At 39.5% G+C, this 26,228-nt stretch overlaps 2 protein-coding genes across 7 annotated transcripts; both read left to right on the top strand.

The window, feature by feature from the left end:
• Window positions 1–461: 461 nt before the first annotated feature.
• On the top strand, window positions 462–7,153 carry LOC120902234 (thyroid adenoma-associated protein homolog). Its single transcript, XM_040310807.1, has 11 exons — window positions 462–864; window positions 947–1,014; window positions 1,076–1,431; window positions 1,513–4,531; window positions 4,618–4,742; window positions 4,807–4,960; window positions 5,032–5,405; window positions 5,481–6,209; window positions 6,296–6,480; window positions 6,588–6,757; window positions 6,818–7,153. Exons 1-11 carry the CDS (start codon window positions 753–755, stop codon window positions 7,052–7,054), a joined length of 5,529 nt encoding a protein of 1,842 aa, XP_040166741.1. The 5' UTR covers window positions 462–752; the 3' UTR covers window positions 7,055–7,153.
• Window positions 7,154–7,574: 421 nt separating this feature from the next.
• On the top strand, window positions 7,575–23,326 carry LOC120902026. 6 transcript variants are annotated; one of them, XM_040310475.1, is made up of 6 exons: window positions 7,575–7,681; window positions 8,511–9,071; window positions 17,458–17,661; window positions 17,770–17,910; window positions 18,302–19,210; window positions 19,296–23,326. In XM_040310475.1, the coding sequence occupies exons 2-6, from the start codon at window positions 8,970–8,972 to the stop codon at window positions 22,176–22,178; spliced, it is 4,239 nt and encodes a 1,412-aa protein (XP_040166409.1). In that variant the 5' UTR covers window positions 7,575–7,681; window positions 8,511–8,969; the 3' UTR covers window positions 22,179–23,326. The 6 variants fall into 6 exon arrangements, with proteins under 6 accessions (XP_040166409.1, XP_040166411.1, XP_040166406.1 ...); XM_040310477.1 differs by having other exon boundaries at window positions 7,587–7,681; window positions 8,687–9,071; XM_040310472.1 differs by having other exon boundaries at window positions 7,593–8,443.
• Window positions 23,327–26,228: the final 2,902 nt, after the last annotated feature.

Genomic DNA, 26,228 nt, shown 5'->3' on the forward strand with positions numbered 1-26,228 from the left:
GTACTAATATCTTAAAAAAAACTGCCAATACATCTAAACACTAAAATATCTAAAGGCATCATATACATATTTAAAAACGAATTGTATTACAACAGCATATGAGCCATGCATACATATCAGCCAGTGGTACAGTAAATAATCGCAACGGGATACGCGCGTTGCCATCACCGTTTCTATTGTTTTTGTGTTGTGTTGGAACATTTGTAGGGTTCCTCGGAACTGTCAGCGCATGATGGACAAAATAATGTATAAACAATAAGTGAGAAAGCAACAAAATTAGCTCTCTTTTCAAACTATTATCATCGATGGAACAATACAGCCAAACAATTAGCGCCAATACACCTGCAAAAAAATCGATCATAACGATAAACAATAACCTATCAACATGACTGGCCGAGGAGCGAACGTTATCCAGGGCATTTTTCACGAGGTCGTATTTTGACACATTCTGACAGCTTCCGACGAACTACAACAAGACAAGGAAAAAGAACAGCAAATGTTTGGATACCTGTGCTACGTGTTTCGCTCCAGAAATCTGAATTAAATAATCTGTTCAGCAAAGTACTTTCTCGTTCATACGGTCAGGTTTTGTAAGAAGATTTACCTAACAGAGTGTCCAACAAGCGTGGAATGTGTAAAGGTGCCTTTCTAGGATTGTCGAACAAAGGCTTATTCTAGTTTGCATAGTGACGAGTGAGGTTATCATTTTCATAGAAATTCAAACTATTTCACTATTTCAAACAATATTAAACATGAATGGATTATCCTTACGCATTTCCAATGTAAGAGCGAACGAAAATGTGAAAAAGAATTCCGAAATCCGAATGGATCTTTTCCAAGTGCCTTCAGTATATTTAACAACAGGTAATGTAAAGAAGCACTGTAAAAATAACAACAACAAAATGGAATCTGCTAAACCTGTTTGGAAAATTGGGTTTCTTTTCAGATAACTCTTACCTAAGCCAGTTAAATTCATCGGAAACTATAGAGGGTCAAGTTAAAGTACTGAAAGAGGTTTGTTCCGGATATTTCATCTCGGCCTCGGTCCAAGATGTAATCGGTGTTTTTGTTTTAGTACTCGTCGTTTGTGGTGGGACTGGAGGATTCATTAAAGTTACATGTACAAACACTGGCCAATTTGTTCATGGAAGCACCACTAAAGCATGCCGTTCGAAACACAATAGCTCGTTCTTTGAGCAACTTAAGTGCCAGCCGTGAAATCGTAGCGACAAGCATTGCAAACAGCATAAAAGCACGCATCGAGCAGGATTCAAGTGGCTCAAGCGAGCCTACACGACGAAATACAACCATTTGCAACATCGGAAGCTGTTTTGAAAACTTCAAGGTGGGTTGTGAAGCGGTTCGTCTCAGTTTGCAGCAACTATTTCAATTTCTGAACAAATCCGTCATGGTTTATCTTGAACGTATGAAGTAAGTATCTAGATGAAGAAAAAAAAAACACATTATTTGTCTTTTTCCACAAAGTACAATTCATATTAATGGTATTTACAGTGAACATGTTTCTCCATCGGACAAAAGCGAGCTGTGTTTGTTCATTCATTCTGCGATCAGAATCGTCATATCGTGCTTTCAGCAATTCCCCGACCAATTAAAAGCATCTTACGAAGGTGAAAAAAATGTAGAAAAGCTAGTGCTGATTTGCTGGGACCTGTTGGAAAACCCTGAAATACCGATGGATACGAAAACAAACTGTGGCATTCTGATAGCCATGAACGCAAATTTAGAAAAGCGATTCTTACGGCTGGCACAACGGGTGTTCGACGAGGATAGCTCAGCTAAACAAATGTGTCTGGTGAATGGGATTATCTGCACGATAGAAAATGAACATTTTGCTGGTCCGGATTGGAAGGGCATAGAAGTTCTCCATCAAGCAGCGACGGTTTTAAAGGAAATTTCCGAAGAAAACTCTGTGGAAGTAAGTATTGTGCTTGGGACGACGCGCGGCTTTTTTCAGATGACTAAACGTCTGCTAAGTCTCAAGCTCGATGGTTACAAAACCACAGAACGGAAGGAACTTGTCGACATACTGGCAATTAACCTGCGCTACTCTTTATCCCATCTGGATCATTATGTCGACAGCATACGACATATATCTCGAGATTTGCTGAAGTGTACCATACAGCTTGGAACGAGGCTAGATGACACTTTGAATGGCATAATTTATGATTACATTCGTAATGGAGCAATTAACATCAACACGAAGTGCGTGTTGATCGGTGCAATATCTTCAATTCTGAAGGCAAAGGAGGTGCTACGTGCCATTCCAGATGTTCCAGAGTTTTTACTGCGCTCGCTCACCCGTAATGATCATGCAAATACAAATTTGCACATTAATAACTGTTACGAATCACTCATGATGTCTTACTCTTATGAAGAGAACAAACAGGAATGGTTTAATCGATGGATCAACCCAATCCTGACAGAAATAACAAAGGGTGGTCGTGATGGAACTATTAGTGGAGTTAACGAAACGGTTGAAATAGACGTAACAACTTCGCATGAGGCAGTTGATGGTACCAATGATGGAAACAGTGGTAATGATGTGCGAGAAACGTTGCATGATTTAATAAGGAAGGCGATACGAGCGTATCCGGCAATCGCCATATACATGATAGACAGCAAAATCGGTATAAGCTTCGGTTTAATACTGTCCTCATTAGGCATTGCTCGTAAAAACGGGCTTTTCGATACAGTTCAGTCGACAGAAGTGATGTGGAAAAATCTGCTTTCCTACTCCGATATACGACAGGCAATGATATCGGCCGACGATTCTACCCGTATGTCCGCCTTGTACCTGATAACAGAGTGCCACAAGAGCACGGAAATATTCACGAAACAAGAACTGGAATGTATTCTATTTTTCTTGGAAACGAACATAAATGTCCAAGCAGCTTCACTGCGGCAAAAAATCACATCATGCATGAAAAGCGCACTAAATCGCCTGCGTTCAGGATTTTTGAGCATCATAAAGAAATCGGACATCGATGGAAAAAGTCATTATTATTACGAGTTTGTAAAACGGCTTCATGAGTTCTGTATAGACAACCAGTTCATCGGTGCGAACTACAGTAGACGAGCGATTTCGTTCCAAATTCTGCTGCAATTATTGCAAATTTCATCTTACATTTTCTACGACGACGAGAACACTAGCATGTGGAATGAAAGGCAGGTGCGTATCCTGCTTACGGCGCTGAACGACAGTTACGAGTCAAACAAACATTACTCATTGAAAGTGCTATCCTTTTGTCCAAAACAATTCATTGCACAATTCAATAACGAACTGAACTACGAAGTCACCCGTACTCTCATGATAAGCCCGCGGCCAAACGATTCCCTCTCGGCCGCATATTACCTTGAATATCTCTGCTTCGTAAACAACACAATCGAAGTTCCCCGGCTAGAGATGGATCCAGCAAACTGCAGCGTCGCCGCAAAAGTATACCAATGCTTTCTGTGGTGCGAAGAAATTCTTATGCAAGGATTCAGATTGGCAAGCCACTCGCTTGTACGTGCTTCTCGTGAGAATCCAATGTTTGGAGCATTAATTTGCATTCGCCATTTGCTGAGCAAATTGGACTTCAAGGACCTCTCAGAAGATGAGTGTTGGCGAACGTCAATTACTCGTTTAATTAGTACTTGTGACAGTATAGCAAAAGTTGTATCAGTTGTAACAAACAATTCTTCCCCTGAAGGAACATTTTTGGAAGATTTTTTAGAACGAAACCTTAATGAATGTGCTGACATCGAAATGGGCGACGAGAATGTAGTACAGCCATGTGATAATGTCAACAGTGTCGCTTCAAATGCAATGCAAGAAGAATCAGGCGATGGGGCGAAACGTGAAACAACACCCCAAATGATTTTACTTTGCTCTTGGCGAACGATAAAGGAAATATCGTTGATACTAGGTGACATCGCATCCCGTTCACCAATCATTAACGCCGAAAGTACCGTATTTCAGAACGAGAATAACGGACTCTTAACTTGCCAGCAAATTTTAGGTATTGGAAATCAGTTCATAGAACTACTTTCAGAGACGAAGCATAGGGGCGCTTTTGAGCAAGCATATATAGGGTTTTCCAAAATATGTTTACGGCTTTGGGGGTCGCCACACACTGAACTTCATCAGCTCCCAATGCGCTGGATCAAAGAGTTGATTAACGCCATTGCTGGAAACGTCAGTACCGTACCACCGCTTGTTCACAAAGAAGTTGTTGAAATCAACTTGGATAAATTATGTGTTACTCGTCGCAGTGCGGGCATACCTTTTATTATCCAAGCTCTGATCACCTCAGAGCTACAAGTGAGCTCTACGAAAGGGCTGCAGTTTTGCATGAAAACCTTACTCGAGCTTTGTCGCTCATGTACTACAAGTAGTCAGACGCGCACCCATTCGCTCAATATATTACGTTCGTTGTTCAGATCCACCGATTTGGGCGAAACAGTAGGAGAATTCGTCTCGGAAGGAATTATGTGCGCTATTAACGGTTACGAAGCTGAGTCATGGTCGGTAAGTTGTTTGTTAAAGTATTCCCATTGACTAGATTAGTTGTTGAGATTAAATTAATTCCGCTAATCAAAATTGTGCTTATCTAGGAACGTAACTCATCGACCTTGTTATTCTCCGCCTTGATGGTTCGTGTTTTCGGAGTACAAAGGACAAAGGATTCGGAGAATTTAAACATTCGCAATAAAATGACTGGAAGAATATTTTTCTTACGGTAAGCTTTGGTAAAGATGAATAGACAAGATTTTAATATAACAATGTTTGCTTGACTTTTACAGATATCCCATGCTGTATGATTATTTTGTGCTCGAACTAGAAAAGGCTAGTAAAATTATAATTCAGGGCAGTAGAAGCAAAAAGCTACATCCCCTATTACTGCTTTTGAGCCGGCTTTATCCATCGGCCCTGGAGGGTAGTGAGTCAAACCTGAAAGTAAGTGTTAATGATTCTGCATTACATTGCAAGCTTAAATTATAAATATAACACACACAATATTATTACAGCTTTCGAGATTCGTTCCTCTAGTATCTATTTGTTCCGGTTGTGCAGAACTACAAACTCGTTACTTAGCGGCAAAGATAATATCTATCATCGTTTCTCCGGATCTTATGTTTGATCGCATTTGTTTATTATTGGAAAGTTTAAATCGTTCCAATAATCGCAATGTGAATCCTAACTCGTTGCACGGAGCATTGTTGCAGATTTTATGCCTTATAAAAACGAAAAATCCCGGCTTAGTGGCTGCAGCAACATCGAGCGGACAGCTGAATAATTGGATTGAGCTGTACACAGCTATTTCTAATTATCTGTTCGAGGTGAAACCCAATTTTATTATTTACAGCACCATATTGGATATATTGCTGGAAATTTTGGCAAGGTATGAAGTTTATCTTAAAGATCGGAAAGATTTCTTGTATTTTTATATGACTTGTTTTATCATCTTCATTTCCAGGTGCCAACATATAATCATCGCAGAAGATGACCAGTTTATAGACGATCTGAGTAACATTATAGACTATCTGCTGAATCTGGCTCACCATCGAACATTCTACGGCGAACCGTTGGTATTTCAAAAAATAGTTCTGCTGAAGACATTTATGTATCTATATAGTGATGATGAAGCAGCCATTCGAAGCACACAATGTTTCCTGTTGCGAATTGAATCAGATGGTGAAAAGAAGCAATCGCCAGAGTACATACAAGCCATGTTAAACACAATATTGCTAGTGCTGGATATTGATCACATTGGAAAGCACTGTGAAGAATACGATATCACTCCTGTGGAGGTGTTTTACTTCCGCAATATTTGCGAACTTAAGCCGGATCGGTTACGATGGCTTAAGGCTGAACTGTTGCGTTCACAACATTTCCACAGCTGTTTACGACGGCTCATCTTGGATGAATGCCACAAACAACCGTACACAATCCAGGTGAAGGCGTATCTAGTGCTAAGTTATAGTGGCGTGGCAGTGAGCAACGTATTGCTGGACGGGAAAAGCGCCCGTGAAGCAATACAGTCTATCTTCAAGGTAGCAAACAGTAAACCCTATCAACTGCGTAGTGCCATGTTCCGCTGTTTAAAGCGTATGCTACAAAACGAATCGAAGGGCTCAAATGAGTTCACGTTGAACGTTGATTTTGTACCAACTCTTACTGCTGCATATCAATCGAAACCCATTAGGTAAGAAGCCATCGCTACGATAACAACTAATGTAACTTGTATGATAACCAGCGTAACATCATGGGTTTTATGTTCTACTCATATAGGTTAACTGCAGTGGAGTGTTTGCATATAGTGGGCAGAAAAATTTTCGAAGGAAAATCGCTTAATCAATACATAAGTTTCAGTTTTGCTCTATTGAATTTACTAAGTGACGATGATTCTAGTATTCGTGCCAAAGCGTCAATGGTCGTAAGCCAACTTCACCAAGTGGTCGAAAAAGTGAAACAAAGTGAGTTATTAACCATATATTTAGTCAAATTCAGTATACAGATTCAACATGTTTTGTACATCACACGATTATTAAATATCTTTCTTATTCCACTTTCAAAATTGCAGAACCACTAGTAGCGACGTATGCACAAAGTGCATATTTACGATTACTGACCAAAACAATGGTGGGTCATAAGTTTACCATAAATCAGATAGTATCTGTTATCATCGTTATATGGATAATGAAAGAGCAGGAAGCGGAAGACGAATCTCCAAATATTGACGATATATCTGAAGTATGTGAAAATTTGTTCGTTTAAAAAAATATCTGTTACAATTTTATTTTCTTTTTTCAGATGAAAGTTTTCGACAAAAATGAAGTAAATATCTACGGTGAGCTAGAATTAGTTAGAGACTATTGTATAGCCGAGCTAAAACATATAGAATCGAATAATACGGACTACACACTGGACAGCAATATAGATAAAATTCAAAAGATTGTCGACAAGCATCTGCAACAACCGACCTGTATACGGGAGCTCTTAAAATCAACCACAAAAATATCATCTAGATTCATTGGAATTGTTCTATAAGAACAGACTCCGTTTCATACTACATTGTGTGCTGACTAAACAAAAAAAACTTTGTAAAAAAATAAACAGCTATAAATGTGAAACCAAAGACGAAGTAAACTTCAATGAACTGAAAATGAAAATGGGTTTGTAAGTATTACATAAAAAAATTGTTGGATTAACTATTCTAAAGGCTTAAGAAGAGAGAAATCGTATTGCGTTCATAGATTCTGTTGGAAATTCTCGTTGTTCTATCATTTTACTTAATCGATTTTAATAATTGTAACTATCTTGTCATGAAATGTGTTATCGTCTTATAACTATTCCTGATACTCTTGATACTCGATCATGTAATCAACACACGAAAATCATACGGGTCATGTATCGTACCTACCTTGCAGTATTATTTATTTTTTTTCGATGTGGCACGAGTTGTCTTATGCCTCTTACCAAAAGCTAAATTCCCGACTGTTGTACTCATGCGCGATTAAACTCAACGGTGCAGCACGAGTCCCAACGAGCCCCCACATCGGGCTTTGGCTTTCAGTCGAGACAGAACGACCGAGGGATTCTTGTTCAAAAAGAGCCGCGGTAAATCGATAGTCAATCGTTTACTAAGCTCTTGTGCAGTTATACTTCAACATCATGGTAAGCAGAACCAGCATTGAAAAAAATACCGTGCACGGTAGAAGCAAAGTTTGAGGCAGCTCTGCTTAAAGGCGCCAGCACTGTCCGACATGCGCCTTATTGGATTGCAGGGAAAAATCTTCCACGTTGCTATAGAATCTGCAAGTTCATAGGCAACTTAGTATCATAATTGCCGAAGCATCGTCTCCAATTCCATTCCCACCATACAAATGAAGAAATTGCTGCAAATTGTTTGAACGACGGAAGCCTCGTGTGGAAAAAATAGGTACCAAGTTGAGAAAAAGTGAAGAGCGCGAAGGAACTGTGGTATATTTGGCAGTGCTAGTGAATAATCAATGATGCAACGAGAATGAAAGTTCGCATAAGATTGAAGCTCAAGCTTTGAGGTAAAACAGATTCATTGAAAAAAAAAAGAAATCTGTTCTATCGTGTTTTATGATTCAGTACAAATCTATTAATCTGCAAAAGTGCCTAAAAGATCCTGTTAGTGTGCATAGTATCTGCTACTGTTCACAAAAAGTACGTGTACCCGTGTAGTGCGTATGCTTTCCAGCCTACCCTCACGCATGTGTATGTGTGTGTGTATGTGCGTATGTGTGTGAGCGTTTTTTATTTGTTAAATGTGCAAAAGTGTAACTTTTCGTGAACGAAAGCAACTCACGAAAAGTAGTTTAAGTTTGTCGTAGTTCTTGTTATCGAATAATATTCGATGAATTTTCAACTATACGAAAGCTTCCTGGTAGCATTCGTCGACCAATCCAAGTGATTAGCTAAGCACCCGTGGTGCGTCCTCTGGTGTCATTTTCCATTCTCGATGTTCTTCTTGCAGACTTCACATGCTGCAGCTATCTTTCCGGAAGCTATCGGAATTTGAGGAATGGATCAATACATGCCGAACACAGTTGCATCACGTCGTCATCGTTGCTGACGTCCTCCTTATCGGTTCGATTGTGTTTTAGTACGAGGCAAAACGATGTGCCCGTTAACCGTTAATAATTCCAGTAGGCCTGGGCGCGATTTTTACTGGTATTTCAGATAAACCACAGGTCGAAACATTGTAGTGATTGATCAAACGGCAAGTGTGGGTTACAGTGAATAGAAGAAGCGAAAACAATACCGAAAGCTTTTCATTACAAATCCGAGGCAAAGTTCTTCGTGCTATTTTTTCACCTGCCGTGCCGAAGAGTGAGCTCCTTCTGGTATCGTAGCTTTCTCTCCTCATTCCCTTTATGTTCCCTTCATCCTTCCTTGCTGCGGTACTAAAACTCCAAGTTGTATTTGATACGCGATGAATGTAGCATCGTCGTCTCCATCGTCTCGCAAACAGAAACGCCTTGGTCCTGCACCAATAGCCTCAATGGAAGATACATCGGCCGAAGAAAAAGCACAGGTAACTAAAATATACCACTTTTTTTAAATACTCTTCAGCCTGTATAATTCATTCGAACAGGAACGATTCCCTCTTAACATTACGTCACCATTGTACATGTGCGGTTAGTTGTTATCGATCCTTGCTTGGTTTTGAACATTTAGTAATGCATAATGCACTTTTTTCAATTAAAAAAAAGAAACAGCCAATGAATTGTTTGTCATGGCAAAAGTGAGTATCGAAATTGTCGTGTTGTTTGCGGAGAGCCTTAAGATGCCGAGCGTAGCACATGAGGCTTGCTTCGTTTAGTCCGATATAGACCCGATTATTTAATCACGTCAGGCGGTTTCGTGTTTTAAAAATAGATCCTTCGAACATCGAAAAGAGGTCAGCATTGTGATATAGGGTCGGGATTTCTAGGCTATTTGGTTTGTTTTTTTTTCTGCTGTTGCTGTTCAATGTCCTTTTTGATAGCTGTTTTTTTCATTGCCTTTTCATATTTTGATATAAAAGTCATGATGATCAAAACCGCAAGGTGCCATATTTTTAGTTTTTGTCCGTTCTTGAAAGACAACTTTACAAGCTCTTCTTAAAGGCTAGTCATTTGGGTTTTAAGTATTTCAAACAGGATTGCTGTTTCCGGCTACTTTATGAATGGTTATGTATTTCTATAAACCTAATTTTCCTCGAGATTATTTGTTCTCTGTACTTTTCTCTTCGCAGAGTTTTCCTCGCATTCTCGTATGGGCATTCTCGTCTTGTGTTTTCCATGTTTAGCTCATTTCTATTGCTTTCTTTTTTGCTTCCCGTGTTTTTTCTCCAATTTTTACATGATATCAAGATTTTACCCAGTTAGTATGTACACCACTCGTGCCATTCAAATTAAGGTCAGTGTGCACTTTTGAAGAGACTCTCTTCGCCTTAATGCTGTTGTAATCATACATTACATTCCATTCAAGGTAGGCCAATTCCTGATTGTTCGATCTTAACCTTATGCTGAAACAGAACAGTAATTGGGGAACCATTTTGTAATGAGTTGCATTCTTTTCCATTGTTTCGGTGCAAGCGAGGGATTATTTTGAGTACAGTCTTTCTCCGAGTTACGCGAATAATGCACGCCAAAGACATTGGCGTAACTCGGATTTTCGCTTATTGTATGTCGAATATCACGTTTTTCAGCTAAAATATAGTCAATAAATAATTATGTTTGATTGAATTTAGTTTTTATGCATTTTATTACTTATTTCATGCAAGAAGAAAATTTGATAATTTCTTTATTTTTAGTAATTTAAAACTAACAGTAAAATTGCAATTTATTTTTGATTTCAAATTTATTTGATGAAATTGGACTGATTTGACAAATGAACTGTCAAAAATAAAAATTCGCGTACCTCCAATTTGCATATCTCGAGTATCGCGTAACTTGGGGAAGGAAAATCTTATTACAATAAATACAAAACAAGCCAAAGTACAGGCGTCCACCGAGTTACGACGATTCGAAGATACGACGATTTAATTTTGACGGTTTAAAGTTGTCATTGAAATTCCCCAACTATCCGTTCTTGAATATCTATATCGTGTAAACGGCTATTAGAGTAAAATTAATAATTATCGAACATTGTTTTTAATAAAATACACGATGTCATTAAATTAGACTCTCCATCTTCGGTTATTAACTTTATATTAACAAATATTCGACATACGAGTATTTCGACCTACGCCTTGCTTTGGGACATTTTTCCGGTCCCAAATATAGTCGTATCTCGGGGGTCACCTGTAGTGTTATGTTCGATGCCTATACATCAAATGGCTTCATAATCCATCAATCATGCAATTTTTATGTAAAACTGTAAACTTTGCTCATTGAGATAGGTGTTTTAAGCACTTTTAAACTTTTACTAGAATTTATTATAAGATATACTTTGTATGAGGGAGTACTATCACTGTACTATCTTCTTGTTGTCATCATGCCATCATCGTGCCACCCAAAAATTAATTAAAATAAATATTTTTACCAAATAATGGTTGGTTAAAATTGCTTTTGTTATGCATTTTAAATGAAAGATCCATTTTTTTATTGAACTTCGTGCACGTTGTCAGACTAATAATTGTCATAAAACTTGTTTTTTACTGTTATGTTTAATGGTAGAAGTGAGTAAGGCCCGGGACTATGAAAATGTTGCGGGAACATTTGTTGCCATATTGTATGCACGAACTGTTCAACTCATGTTGCGGGAACATTTTTGTGACAAGAGAAAGAAATCGATTTGTTTCATGTTTATTTGTTGCAGGAACATTTTTGGACTTGTTTACATACCAAATGGATCAAAAATAATTTCAAATTAATTTTAACATACTTTTGTGAGCAAATACAGTGGAGCGCCTTTAATCAGGGTACCTTTTATCCGGCAGTCCTTTTATCCGTGCTGTTAAGAAATTACATTTCGTGTCCAGCAGGATATTTGAAAAAAAAAAAAACGGTTGAAAGTATAGGAGGTCAAATCCTATCGACCAAATAAGAAGAAAAAGAAAAAAAAAAGGTTATCAGAGCACAATTTCATAACAAAAACACACTTTAATTCATGGCATATTTAAAATACTCTCATTGAAAGATATGAAGTAAATAAAAACTGGCTGAGTTTTGCCAAAGTATAATAAAATTAAAAAAAAAAAATCAGGAATTTGTGATAAAACATTGCCATTGAACAAATATTGCCGCAACATGTTCATAGACCCGGACCTAATGAAAGAAATCCAACATTATAAAGTTATTTTGATTTTGGTTGTTCGCATTAAACAATGTTTTTTTTTGTTTTGTTTTTGGTTTGACATTTCGTTAATCAGCCTCATCCTACTACAGTCAGAATTCAATAGTTGAACGCTTTTTAGTTTTCAGGCATTTTAGTTGAAAGCTCTATAGTTAGCTGACAGTTCAACTAAAAAGCATGCGTTTGTATGGAAAAAATGCATGCGTTTTTTTTTTTAAATCACAAAAATCTCATGGCTTGACCAATAAAATGTCAGAAAATTTTTGTATGGATAAACGTGCCAACTAAAAAGCACATATTCAGTAGGGGAAGGTAGGTAAAGACGGACACTGCGGGTAAGATGGACACTTCTCATAAATGCATCAAAATAATACTTTTCGAAAAAATCAACAATGCAGCATCCTAACTTGAAGTGAACAAAATAAACTTTCAATCATGAGCATCCTTGTGGATCTAATTTGACTACTACGGATCTTAAGCTCTACAACTTGTATTGTTTATATTTCCGGAAGTTTTATTTCATGAATGGGTTGTCGTGATCATTAATGAAAAAACTGGCGAAAGAACGAGGATAAAAGCAATACAAAATATTGTTTTCTGGGGGTTTAAACATTCTGACACCAAAGCGGGAAAGACGGACACCTTGTTGTAGGGAAAGATGGACACCAAATTTATTGATTTTTTTACTTCTTATATCAATTGGTGATGAATATATTTCTTCAAATACCTTAAATAAGGCTGTTCCGGTGCTATAAATCAATCAGTAACTAGAGAAAGTATTTAAATAATCGAGAAATGAAACACCGGTCAAAATAGTAGCCATTCGTTATGCTATTACACGCTCGACGCTGATGAGGCGCTTCACGAAATCCAATATCTTGTCACGACTTGGACAACTTTAAACAATAAAAAGATGATGCATTGATACGACATTGTTCAGGAATAGATGAGAAATTTTATGAGATTACAAACATCAAATGTTGAATTTTGACATGGTGGAAAATGGATTAAACTATTAACAAGTCCCTTAAAAAATACTGGGGTCGTGGTCTTTTCGCGGAGTAATTTCCTTAAAGGAAGTTCTAGACTGTTGTTCTGTAAGCTGGAGCAACGTCAGCTGTAAGTGCGCGATATTTCAATAATGCTTTAGATGCTGCATTCTACGATATATTAGAACCAGTGCTTACAATTTCTAAAGCCACCGTTGAATGAATCGTTGTTGTAATAGGCCAAGAATTGGTTTATAAACGTACCAGGACGTGGAAAGCGATAGAATCAGTTAAAATACTGTAAAACTTTTCACTTTCCAACGTTTTCTACAGCTGTCCATCTTACCCTTCATGGTGTCCATCTTTCCCATATCAGGTGTCCGTCTTACCCGAACATTTCAAAACCGCACGAAAAAAACCATGTTTTTCATTCATGAAAAATACGCAAATATCGATGGAAACTTAAAAGTTTCAACACATTTTCTGATAAAACATGAGTGTAAGATAATATATGCAGATTTTCAAGATCGTTGCACTTATATATCCCTAGATTTTTACCATTTCCCTTAACGTGTCCGTCTTTACCTACCTTCCCCTAGTTGGCAGGGAATCAAAGTTCAACCAGTGAGTTCAGAAAATATCGCATATCGTGTGAAATAAAATAAAATCAATAAAAAAAATTAAGGAAAACATCTAAAATTTATAAAGCTAAAACTCACTACGTGAAAGGTGGAAATATATAAACATTTAAGGTTTCCAGTAACTGGGAACTGACATTTTCTCTGTTCACAAACAAATTTTCATTTCGATCTCTTTGTGGTTGAAAGTCTCCTGCAATAATTATGGCCCCGCACTATGTTTTGTTGATAAATTATACCGACCATATCAACGAGGCAAGATTCACCATGCGGTAGATCTTGGAGAATATGGCAGAATACAAACACAACACATCTCCAAACATTTGCATATTTCAAACGCTTTCCCCTAAAAGGCCGTGCCTCCATACGAAGTCCTATCCTCATACAATCTATTCTGCTATGGTTAAAGGCCGGGGTACATCACATCGTCCGTACTCGCTAGTGTAATTTAGATATTCACTAGCGCATCTGGCGGCGGCTGACCGAAGCATGTTACTAAACAATTTGGAGCCGCTTCAAAAAATATGTAATTTTTTCATGTTTTTTAATTAAACTGGATTGGAAAAGCTTTGAATATGATTGATAAACATGTTGTGCAAGTCTTTCAATCGTTTTTGCATTAATAAAACGGTGAATAAACTACTTAAATTTGAGAACCGGCACGATCATTCCCTCAATGACCGAAAAAAGCATCCACTAGCCGTCGCCCGGTCTGGTGGTACAGTCGTCAACTCGCACGAAGTAACAACAAGCCCGTCTTGGGTTCAAGTCCCGAATAAACCGTGCCCCCATACGTATGGCTGACTATCCTGCTATGGTAACAATAAGTCACTGAAAGCCAAGCTCACTTCACCAGTGGGTACTTGGCAGGCCTTGACCGACAGCGGTTGTTGTGCCAAAGAAGAAGAAGAAGAAGAAGCCGTCGCTAGATGCGCTAGATGCGGACAATGTACCTCGGCCTTAAGAAATATGTCACTGAAAGACAAGTCCACTAGTTGTAGAAGCAGAACAACAGCCTTCAGCCAGCAACGCTTGTTGTGTCAAAGCAGAAGAGAAAGAAGAAGAAGAAACGATTGTTGAACGAAATGTTTTACAAAGTTGCAACCATTACGCAGTTTATAGCCTATCTGCCTACTTTCTACATCCGGCGTTACTAAGGCGCGGTCTTAGCCTGTTGCAGGAGTGTCCAAAACTTACACCATTTTGACCCATCACCTTAAGCCTAAAGAAGAGAATGGAGCCCTTACAGAAGTCGGTGACTCGAGAGTTAAGGCTAAATATGGAAATTACACGCGATGACTCTGCGCGGTCGCTTAGTCTTGATTCGCCAGACATCTCCAGGAGCTTCTACCAGCGTCCCGGAGTCATTCGGATCGATCCAAAAGGCTCAGTAGGTGCATTAATACATAAGCGACTCCGAGTTCGGGTCAAGCCAAAGTAGGTAGCCCCGACCTGAACTGGCTGCACCAACAGGTCGATGCCACTTATGTATCATTGCATCGACTAACCCGCACCACGGGTCGAACTTGATTTCGATTCCGACCTTACGATCTCGCTGATCCCATCGGTTGGAATCGATTCCAAAAGACTCGCATTCAACTCCGGGTTGCGTCGTGAAATGAATCGTTTGGCTCAGTACTAGTCCACAGTACTAATACACAGCGCGCCCAAAAAAGATTTTTAAAGCTGAGGTAGGTCCTCGTTATTTATTAACTTACTTATCCGGCGCTACAACTACATTACGGTCTTGGCCTACCTCGGGAGTGTCCGAACCCGCTCACGGTCTCGCACCATCGTCTGCCATACCGTTATCCTAGCTTTAATGGCTGACGCCTCCACGCTATTACCTGCACAATTTAGGTCTACCACGCCCGCTCTGTTCTTGTGGGCAGCCTAAAAAGAGTGTACGGGCTGGGTTGTCCGTTTCCATGCGTACAATATGGGAGCCTGACGAGCTTGATACACTGCACGACAGTGAGGTCGCCATACATCTCGTTAGCCTTATGAGCATCATCCTATCGAACGCGGCATCAAGGTGAATTCTGGGACGGCTTCAAAAGTACGTTCACCTATCTGTACGTCAAGCCTACGTAAGTTTGGATTTGTTATTGGTATTATTTATCAACAAAACTTAGTGCAAAACCATAATTAATGCAGGGGACTCGCAACCACAAAAAGATGAAAATCGGTTTGTGTGCGGAGGGAAGGCCAGTTTCCAGTTGCTGCAAACCTTAATTTTTTATAGGTCTTTATAAATAAATACGACCTTAATAGTGTCTTATTTATTAAAGAAATGCATTTTTTTCACGCGATTAGAAATTAAAAAAAGCATTAATAAAGAATGTTTTCAAGTTAACGACAGCTCAATTGTTGTCGATACGGTTAACGACTGTCGCTTAGCTATAAGCGATCGTCAATTAAACTACTCTTAAAATTTGTTGGTATTTGATTTTTTCAGACAACAGTCATAACGACTGTCGTTAGCTGCATTGTCGTTAAAAATTTGACGATCGTTTGTTGTCAGGAGCCTCCGGCTATTTCATACAGAAATAAAAGATTGACGATAGTCGTTACGGTTCGCGATTCCACCCACTGTTTCACCTCATGAATTTGGTTGTCAAAAGTGCGGATTATCGAGAGTGCCGATAATCTAGCGCGCGGATTAAAAAGGTGCGGATTACCGAGCGTGAACTGTAATCAGAATGCAATATGTTATCATATGAACCAGTATAAATAGTTGGGGAATAGACAATTATTATTATTGTTTATTAATAGACTTGTTTGTTGTACAGTTATAAAATCGCACAACATTCCCATTATGGGTTTAAGCCCCGTGCTCTTTCCATACGTAAGACTGACTACTCTACTACAAGTAATCAATAAGACCCTGATAGCCCACTTGTGGTACAGGCAGGCAGTGGCGGTTTTTCAGTGTGGGTCCCTAAGTTGTAAGAATAGTTGAGGCCCCCGGTACATGATGAACGCGAAGGAGGAAGGGAGAAGGTTGATGACTAAGATTAGTCGCTCACGGGGCCCTCCTCGCGAATCTCGTACTCTACCAACTGTACATGGATGGAACAGTACATGAACAAAACATTCATTCCCCACATCGACGGGGCTTACACAACTGCTTAGTTTCCTTACCGTTTAACTGGCCACTGCAGGCAGGCCTCGATTGACAACGACTGTTGTGCCAATAAAGAAGAACAAAAAGATTACTTTACTGAACAATATAAACTGCGCTGAACGATATACATACATATAAACATACTTTACATAGTGCCAAGTAAGCAACCGGTCTTTGAACGATAGCAGTGAGGTGTTGAAATCAAAAAACGAGCTCGTTTGCTATGTAAAGCTTTATGATTTGATGTATATTTTGTGAGATATCGTAAAAACAATATTTATCACGTTCATTTTCATTCAATTGTTAAAGCTCGGGTTTTTTTAAATTATTATCGCATAATTTGATCAATCTATTTATAAAAAAAGTATTGAAAAGTAGTCGCTCTTAGGGATTATTAAAAGTTAGGTTGCAATTATGTTGCATTTGGTTTGTTTGTAAATACGATAGAAAGTTTTGCTGCAAAAAAAAACATAAAACAAATCGAATTATTTTCATTCAAGGCAGGTCATATGATATATGTGGCATGCTCCCTCAACATAGTCCCAAACCTCAATGGACTCATTGGTTCTTTGTCTTATCTTGTTCATGACAAGTAGTCATAACTTATGATTCACTGACTATGCAGTCCTGCAATGTGTAAACTAAAAAGTCATTAATAGATGGCCAAAGATGAAGTACAAGAGTTTAAAATAACAAACTCTTGTACTTCATCTTTGGCCATCTATTAATGACTTTTTAGTTTACACATTGCAGGACTGCATAGTCAGTGAATCTTAAATTAACTGAATCTTAAATTAACAAGATAATAATAATATTATTATGAGTAACACTTTCGTGAAGTTCCATAATGTCATTCAACCTCAAATGCAATTTCGGTATCTCCAGATGGAGCAGCAAAATCATCATAATTTGCAACGCTGGTCGCATGAAAAATCATCAATTGATTCGTCTCGTGGCTCGCCGACAAAACCATACGAAGGTCATTCGGCGCTGATACCTGCAACACCACGCATCGACATCAGTAGAGCCTCATCCCATTCGTCTCATCATGACAGTAGAGACAGTAGTCCCGAAAATGTGTTTGAGCAGGTAAATTTTCGGCAACTTCTGTGGTTTAGAGATATAAATACAAAGAAGGATATATCATCAGTTTAAACTTTTTTTTATTTTAATGTGGTATCGATCTACCTGGCGCAGGTCGGTACAGGTACGTTGCAAGACTCGGGTGTACTTGGTTTTCGTGAGGAAGACACGCTGGACTTACGAAACTCTACCGAGGAACTGCAGTTTATGGAACCGGAGAAGGGTAATCGCGAGAAAGAAAAACCTAATACGCAAGTAAGTACCAATCGTAGCTAACACCAATGGGAAATATACAACTCTTACGTGAAATTCTTTGCGCATTTATCTGTTTAATGGCAATATAGGCCCGCAATACATCAGCTAAAGATACGTTTGAAATCTAAGTAATGTGCAATAGTGTCTATTCGTTGTTAAACGAAATCCCTAGTACTAGCGTAACTCCAGTATTCGAGTCAAACGATTTTTTATGTAATATCCTATTTATATACCCTTTTTATTTTAATACAATATATTAGAATATTAGGCCATTTTTACGAACGTCAATAGATTTTACGTATTTATAAAAATTGTATAAAAAATACGAATTAAATACTTGAAAAAAGTCACTAGAAAACGGTACGTCATATTGATCTAATTATTTTTGTAGATAAACTACGGTTCCTGCCCCACACAACGTTACTCACCAATCATTTGGAAGCTAGAGGAACAGCCTAGTCAGTCGCAATACCAGTACCAGCATCAGCAGCAACAGCAACATAATCGTAAAGATTCTGCCAGTTCTGAGGTAGTGGCATTCCTGTCCATTTCTGGGCGTACTAGCCGGCTTTCAAGTGTTGGTAGTCAGGGATCAGCTAACAGTAAACTTTCGGCTACATCGGCTGTTTCTGGCATTTCACGGTCACCTTCGCCTCATAAGATGCTACTAGAAACCTCTTTCTGCGGTGCGAAACCTCTACAGACTTATGCCGAAAGTGGTGTTGTTGGAAGTAGTCTGGAGCCGTCTACGGAAAAGATGCTAGAACAAGTCATACTGTCCCGAAAGAAAGATCCGACGGAAGCAGTTCTAGCGGAAGGAGTGCACGTACTATCTTCCGCAGGGATAGCTGGCTCCGCCCTAGGAAATGGTCACCACAGAGGAGAAAAAGAAAACATTCCTCAGCAACCACCTCCTGGTGGTGGAGATGTTCAAACTGCAGCACAACAAAGTACTATGATGGGTCATACACGGCGTAAGTCGGATTGCGGCATGAGCACGGCGAACAATCTAGAGATACAAAATATCAAAACAAATCAAACAAGCCGTAGCGTTGGCAATAAGCGTCATATTCCACCGCGTGATTTGAAGAACTCAATAGTTGGTGTCATGCCAAGCGGAACAGAGTATATACGAATTAAGCTTAAACCGGATCATTGCTACAGCGATAACGGCATTGCAGACAACGAACGTGTCGTAGAAAAACCGAAGGACAGCGTCCAGGAACTTTCGGTGGCGTCAACCCACGATCAACATCGAACACGTGCGTCCAGTGTTACCCGATCGCCGTCGCCCGCAAACGTGAGTGTTAACAGAAAGAACTCTTTGTTCATTTTTTAAATTTATAGAGGCAATTTTCACTGACCATTCTAATAATTTTCAACAGCAACAGCAGCACCTTCCCCGGAAAAAGCGTACATCGACGGCGTCCAATGAATCGACCACACTTGGTGGTAGGTACGATCAAACAACAGATCAACCTACCGCATCGGCCAACTCGACACCGTCGAAGCAGAAGCTGGTGCTGAAAATGTTCAAATCTAAACGGGACCCAAAGTCGAAGTCTCCTTCGCCAATGGGTTCGGCAGCGGACGGTATTGGGCAATCCTTCTCTAATTCCCCTGGTTACGACCAACATACGAAAAGCAACATCGCTGCAGCACGATCACCTGGATCGACAGGATTGCGCTACTATGACACACCGCTCGATGGCCAAAGTATACATATTCCACTGCACACGCCGCCAGAGGAACGGCGTTTGGGTTCATTCCGCAGTGCGGCTGGTGTAACATCATCTTCTTTTATGGAAGCAGCAGCTGCAGCATCAGGAGGAAGTGCATTTGAAAGGCAAGTGTCGGTATCCGCTTCAGGCACACCCACAGGGCATGGCAGTAGCATTCAAAAACACGCCAAAACACCCAAACAGCAACGCATTGCCAATATGACAGTTACGATACATGATCGGCCCAAGCCAATGCCTCCACTCAAATGCTATAGGATTGACAATCCGGACGGTAGTATTATAATTCCGCTAAAATCCCCAATTGAGGATAAGGAAAATAATTCACATAACTGGGAGAATGTTATTGGGGAGCTATCACAGCGCATTGAAAAACATGTTAGTGAAGATCTCGATGATGGTGAAAAATGCTCTAAAGCAAAATCCCACTCATCAACGAACAATTATGTTGAACCTGTTAACAGAAAACAGGAACAAAGGCACGGTAATCAGGCCATGCCTCCGCCACCCCCGCCACCGCCACCACCACCTGCATCTAGATCAAAAGTACCAAAATCTCCTGTACCTACTTCGACGGAAAACAAGGAAACGGTAGATATAGAACTTCATAGAATGCAACAAATGAATCAAGCGCCAACGTCCTCGGTAAGTGTTTCTATGCGTAAGAAACAGGCGGCTCTATTTCAAATGCGTATGGGTTCTGGCAGTGAGGAGCAGATATTCAGCACCACTTTGAAAGATTATACTAAAGAGATGAACCGTAACAGCTCAACCGTAAGCCAAAGTTCTGAAACCTCGCTACAGAAAGCCCAGTGCGAGCAGGTGCATAGGGGAGACAGCAACAACATGTTGATCGACGGTAGTATTGTCATTGGTGGCGAAGGCACACAAACAAGGAAACTGTTGGCCGGTAATTGTAGTGAGCATCCAAACGACCTAGTGACAGCCCATAGTGTAACAACATCATCTTCACCTCAACAGGTCATGCAGGCGCAAGGAGCAATGTTGATGAAGGAACTACATGAACATCAAAAACAGCACCAGTTAAGACAGCAACAGAAGCTAGAGCAACAGCAGCAACAGCAGCAGCTACAACAAGAAAGAAAGCAGAAGCGGGACAGTTACGGTTCACATAAGAGTGCAGAAGCAATAGATGATGAAGCAGCTCCAATAGTATCACGCAGTAGTACTAGCCCAGCCGAATGTATTGATACAAAGCACCACCATCAACAACACCAACATCAAAATCATCATCATCAGCTTCACAATCATGTCCATCGTCAAAAGCACCATGATCATGATCAGACGCCATCGATTGAACGGCCAGGCTCCAGTGCCACTGTCGACGACGGAATGGCGTCGTCAGAAAGTGAAAAGGATTCGGAATTTGATTCCGCTTCGATACAAACGGGACGGCATGCTCTGCGACCAAATATGCTCGCGATCGAGGATCACGAAAGTGCTGGTCTAGTCTTTCAAGAATCATTCGACGACGAATTACCATATATTCCCACAACATTGCCGGAAGAGAAACCGGTAGGCATTAAGTTGGTGCCAGCAAAGGAGCGCACGCAGATCGATTTGAAGACATATCCTCTTGAACGACCCCGCTCAACAACACCCATCCATCCAGGCTCACTGGATAAATATTGCCATGATCGTTCGGCGTCTGCTGGAGTGCGAGGCATGACAGTACGTTCTACCACCGGTGGAGATAAGCAAGCAACATTACACGACTCCACGTCTACACCAAAAAGTTCAAATGTGGCAAAGCTTCGTATTAGCCTACCGGTCAAAAAGTCCAGCGATGGGACCGGATCAGGAGTGGGATCCCGAGTTTTTGAGCATCGCTCATCGTTGGGGGCTATTACAATGACAACTACGACAGCAGGAGGAAATGCGGGTGGAAGTACTAGTGTTGCTGGTAGTGGAAGTACGGGTAGACAATATCGATCGACTTCGACAACGACGGCGATGATGTCCTCAATGGTAATAAGTAACCGCGGAATTGCATCAGAAGATTCACCAACGCCGCCACCACTGCCACCGCGTAAAGCGTCCGCTTCGTCATCGTCGGCAAACACAGTCACGCCTCCAGGTTACAAATGGATCGATGTGGAAGCTATACCAGAACTGCGAAAAGCACCCAAACGTATAACAGCAATACCACAAAAGCCACAGCAACCATTATCGCAAACACGTAACGCCAACAATGACAGTGCCGGTTACACGAATGATCGTCGAGAAACGACTCTGGATGGTCAAGTGTACAATTATGTCAATCCGGAAGATTGTCAATGCGAATGCCACGAGCATGAACGGACAGTCGCCAACTCAAGCACAAGTGTCGGGGCGCACGACGATATGATGGTCTCTTCAGTCGAATTGGCTGACGATTGTAGGCCTCTGTTGCGCTCGTCCTCGTCTTCTTTAACAGCAGCTCCAGCAGGCACTACTCCTATGTTAGATGAATGCCCAACGGATCGAAAAGTGAGACCAGAATGCGTGGTACCAGATAATGACGGATAAAATCATGGCAAATATTGCTCTGCGACTACTCACAAACTGGTCTGAGTTTCCTTACCTTACTTTTCAGAAGCGGCACATTTGCATCGATGCGAATATTATGCCAAGGCCGTCTTTAGAAAAGGTAAAGTGAAGTACGAAGTTCGAGCAAAAATGGCGATGTAGTTTAAGAGAGCGTATTATCTATCGATGCCGCCTTAACTACGGCAACCTTGTGCAAGCAAGAAAAACTAATAGTTGATAAATTGAACCACGCAAAACAGCAACAAAAATCCATTTAACATTAATTTCATACTTGTATACTCCAATATGCTATGCTCGCAATATGCTCGGACCATAGATAACAACACGTTACGATTTAATAACACTTAAGGAATCGCATACACAGTGGTAATAATAAAACACAATTGGAAGCAACATTTAAGAGGACATATTGACATTTGAGGTACTTAACAGTGCTGTTGATTGTGTATTACACATGTAGTAATTAAAACAAGCGGAATTCGCAATGGTCTACACTACCATTTACTTGCTCCTGACCATCAATTTGTCCTCGTCCTCGCACCAGAAATGAACGGACGCCCGCAAAGGAGATGTGGAAATGTTTAGCTAAGCTGTGCATGTGGCATGATTCGGTGCAAAATGTTGGAAATAGTTGGTAATAATAATAGTTGAAACATACTAATTGACCAACGTATATCCAGCGGAATTTCCCTTCCATTGTTAGTTCCTCAAACATATTCGCAGTTATTATTCTAAGCTCAAGCATATTGAAGCTACGGTACAGTTCATGGAAGCATGAGAGTAGAATGTAAGAGTCATGCTCATGAACGTCGCGTTACTCCAAAAGCTCCCTCCCCAAAATTTGTTGCACTACTTTTATTCATCGATTTCAAAGCTGCTCGCTCTCTGTACACTTGTGTTGTATTTGTATCGTTGCAAAGGTATATAACGTTAAATAAATTAATAAAGAAGTCATTTAAACATCAAATCGATAAAACAATTACTCAATTAGGTTGCTGTACTTGATTTACCGAACTCAGTCTATGGCACCGATTCAGGATCAGGATTACAGGAATGATGCAGGTTAACAGGCTAATTTATCCTTTGGGTTTGCAGTACGTATCACAATAAAACAGTCGTGGTTGTTATTCTTCGGGAAAGTTGATTTCGGGTCTCCAATAGAATATCACGATTACAAGATAAGCCAAATATGGTATGTATATTGTGGGAATTCCATTGTTGGAGGCTTCCGGGAAGGCTTGCTTTTTGCCTGACAGTTCAAATAAAAGTACTCATTTGCAGGGGAAAATAAGTCTTTGAAGCTGATATGTCGCAGGGAATATATCTTGAGAAAAACACAACTGCTTTATTCCTTAGTTCAGAATGGAATCATCTTTATAGCCACATTCAAAACAACCAATATAGTTCCGGAACGAAAAAACTGATCTTACGAAAAAAAAAAATGGATCGTGTGCAGTGATATTCCCTAGCATCATCTACGTAGCCCGCTCAGAACTAACGAATGGACCTGGAGTTATCAGGACACGGCATGCAAATGGCCTGTTCTACCTTCCGAAACAGTAAATGATATGTTGCAGGGAATATATCTTGTTAATAAAACACAAAACACAACACCGTCCACAAGGACAGAGCGGGCGTAGGGTAGGCCCAAATGGAGGTGGCAAGATGGCGTGGAGGCGTCCGCCATTAAGGCCGGGATAACGGACTGGCAGACGAAGGCGCGAGACCGTAAGCGGTTCCGGACACTCCTGAGGCAGTCCAGGACCGCAAAACGGTTGTAGCGCCATATAACAGCAACAATAACAACAATAAAAGACTACTGTTTTGTTCTTTGAGAACTTCCTGCGGGGAAATTCCTTTTGAGCTAAAGGAACAACTCAATAGCCACAATCGAACTAATAGCAATAAAAAGCATTAAAAATAGCGAAATAAATAATTTAATGAAATGCACTACAGTGAACCCTCTCTTATTTGAGAGGCGATGGGACTGTCGAATAAGAGGGGTTTTCAAATTACAGAGGTGGAAAGTGAATGAAAGGTCCATCCAAACAAGAAAGAGACAGAACATTTAGTATGCAGCCTTAACTGTTGCTATAGGAAACTGCGAACAGGATTGCCAATTTGAGCATACATCATTCAATAACCATGGCAACACCATACACAAATAAGAGGGACACAGATTTCAGAGGTTTTCCAAATTAGAGGAACAAAAATGTACTGGAAATCAAGGGACTGTGCAAAATGTTCAAATAAGAGAGGTTTTTCAAATTGGAGAGGTGTCAAATAAGAGAGGGTTCACTGTATTATTTTAATGTACAAAATGAAACAATTGATGACACGACTGTTCAGCTTGAAGGCTAATCAACAATTAATATATATCTCTCATCTCAATGTGTACTGTGATCACATGATGTAATCACATGGTAACAACTATATACACAGACAGTTTGATTGCATGCAAAATATTAGAAATAGCTTTAAAAGAAAAAAGAATGGAAGAACTCAGTCATTTCATTTTTCGTAATCAGTTGTTTTTAAAAACGGTTTAAAAATAAAAAAAAAACATACGAAGGTGTGAAAGGTGAGTATTCTGTACAACTCATACATTGACTGTTTTTTATATCTGTTACGTATTTTCTACAAATCGCGAAAAACGACTGTCCATATAGTTGGAGTAGGCGCTGTCCTCCGATCCTCTCACAAAAAATAGAAAAAAAAAAGAAAAAATACTACAGTGGAGCGCCGATAATCCGGGCTCTTCGGGACTCGACCTCGCACGGAAATTCGAAAACACGGAAAATTAGTCTAAGTAATTATTTTATAACAAATTCTTGATTTCTTTTGAAATGTATTTAATATTTTGGTATATCCTAGCCAGTTTTGATAAATTTCAAGTTTTTACGATGATAATATTGGAAATGTGCCATGAATTACAGTGTTTTTTGTTAAGAAAATGTGCTCTGATAACCTTTTTTTTTCAAATATCCCCTTCAGCACGCAATGTCATCTTTGTATTGAACTGTCATTTTTCAACAGCACGGATAAACGGCGCTCCACTGTAATATGAAAAAAAAACAAACAAAAGTGGAGGAAATAAGAAAATCTCTTGAGTACCTTCCCGAGAGGGAAGAATATAGCATACAGGCGTTCTTTCTCTATAAAACTCCAAAACTGTAAAAGAAAAGAAATCTAATTTAATAAAAAAAATTGTATATAAAAATATTAAAAAGAAAAAAATAGGAAAAAAACAATTATACACTCACTAATTTTGATAAATAAAATAACATAAAAGTAACACACCACGCAAAGACACTACATTACATAGACAAAACCAAAGGAACATACAAAATTAAAATAAGATTAAATTAAGAGACTTACAACCTAAGAATAAGACAAACTACTGTGATAATCGAACCCTGTGTTATAAACGATGTGACAACCAAAGACTGAAAGAAGAAAAAAAACAAATAGGGTAACTGTACCAGTTTTCGGCAGGCTAGTGCAGCAGTTTCACAAAAATTGCTCACACATCAATATTTTTCATTATTTTTCTTGAAAGTTTTGTTATTCTGGTTGATAAACTATCATAGTATGTTACAATATTTTTTATTTTCCGGTTCAAAGCCCTTTTTCATAAATATTCGTGAAAATGCAAACATTGATTTTGTTCCTATTTTCGGCAGTTTAGTCCTATATTCGGCAGGTTGTGTTCCTATTTTCGGCAGCGCGAATACGGGTCATAAAATGTTATTATCTATGTAAATATGTACAAAAAAAATGTTTAAAGCAATTTTACACTCTTACTCTAAGATTGGTGTTAAAAAGCACTTTAATTATTAATTTTATGTTGCTTATTTTGGTCCGTTTTGACAGCCATCTTGATGCGACGTTTAAACAGAGCAGCCATTGACAGTTTGATGGTTATAGCGTACGGTGCGAACTGGCTTACAAATATTTATTTTTCTCTTCAGTTAGTGCATCGTTTGTCGTAAAATTGGTGATATTTGGTACAAGAAAGGTCATATTATG

The sequence above is a fragment of the Anopheles arabiensis genome, chromosome 3 (assembly GCF_016920715.1).
Source record: "Anopheles arabiensis isolate DONGOLA chromosome 3, AaraD3, whole genome shotgun sequence".
Classification (NCBI taxonomy): Eukaryota; Metazoa; Arthropoda; class Insecta; order Diptera; family Culicidae; genus Anopheles; species Anopheles arabiensis.

Excerpts from the sequence above, each read along its gene's own strand:
- LOC120902234 (XM_040310807.1), top strand. The coding sequence starts at position 753 with ATGAATGGATTATCCTTACGCATTTCCAATGTAAGAGCGAACGAAAAT. Across the intron at positions 5,406-5,480 it reads TTGCTGGAAATTTTGGCAAG|GTGCCAACATATAATCATCG; the intron begins GTATGAAGTTTA and ends CTTCATTTCCAG. Across the intron at positions 6,210-6,295 it reads TATCAATCGAAACCCATTAG|GTTAACTGCAGTGGAGTGTT; the intron begins GTAAGAAGCCAT and ends CTACTCATATAG.
- LOC120902026 (XM_040310475.1), top strand. The coding sequence starts at position 8,970 with ATGAATGTAGCATCGTCGTCTCCATCGTCTCGCAAACAGAAACGCCTT. Across the intron at positions 17,662-17,769 it reads CCGAAAATGTGTTTGAGCAG|GTCGGTACAGGTACGTTGCA; the intron begins GTAAATTTTCGG and ends TACCTGGCGCAG. Across the intron at positions 19,211-19,295 it reads GATCGCCGTCGCCCGCAAAC|CAACAGCAGCACCTTCCCCG; the intron begins GTGAGTGTTAAC and ends AATTTTCAACAG.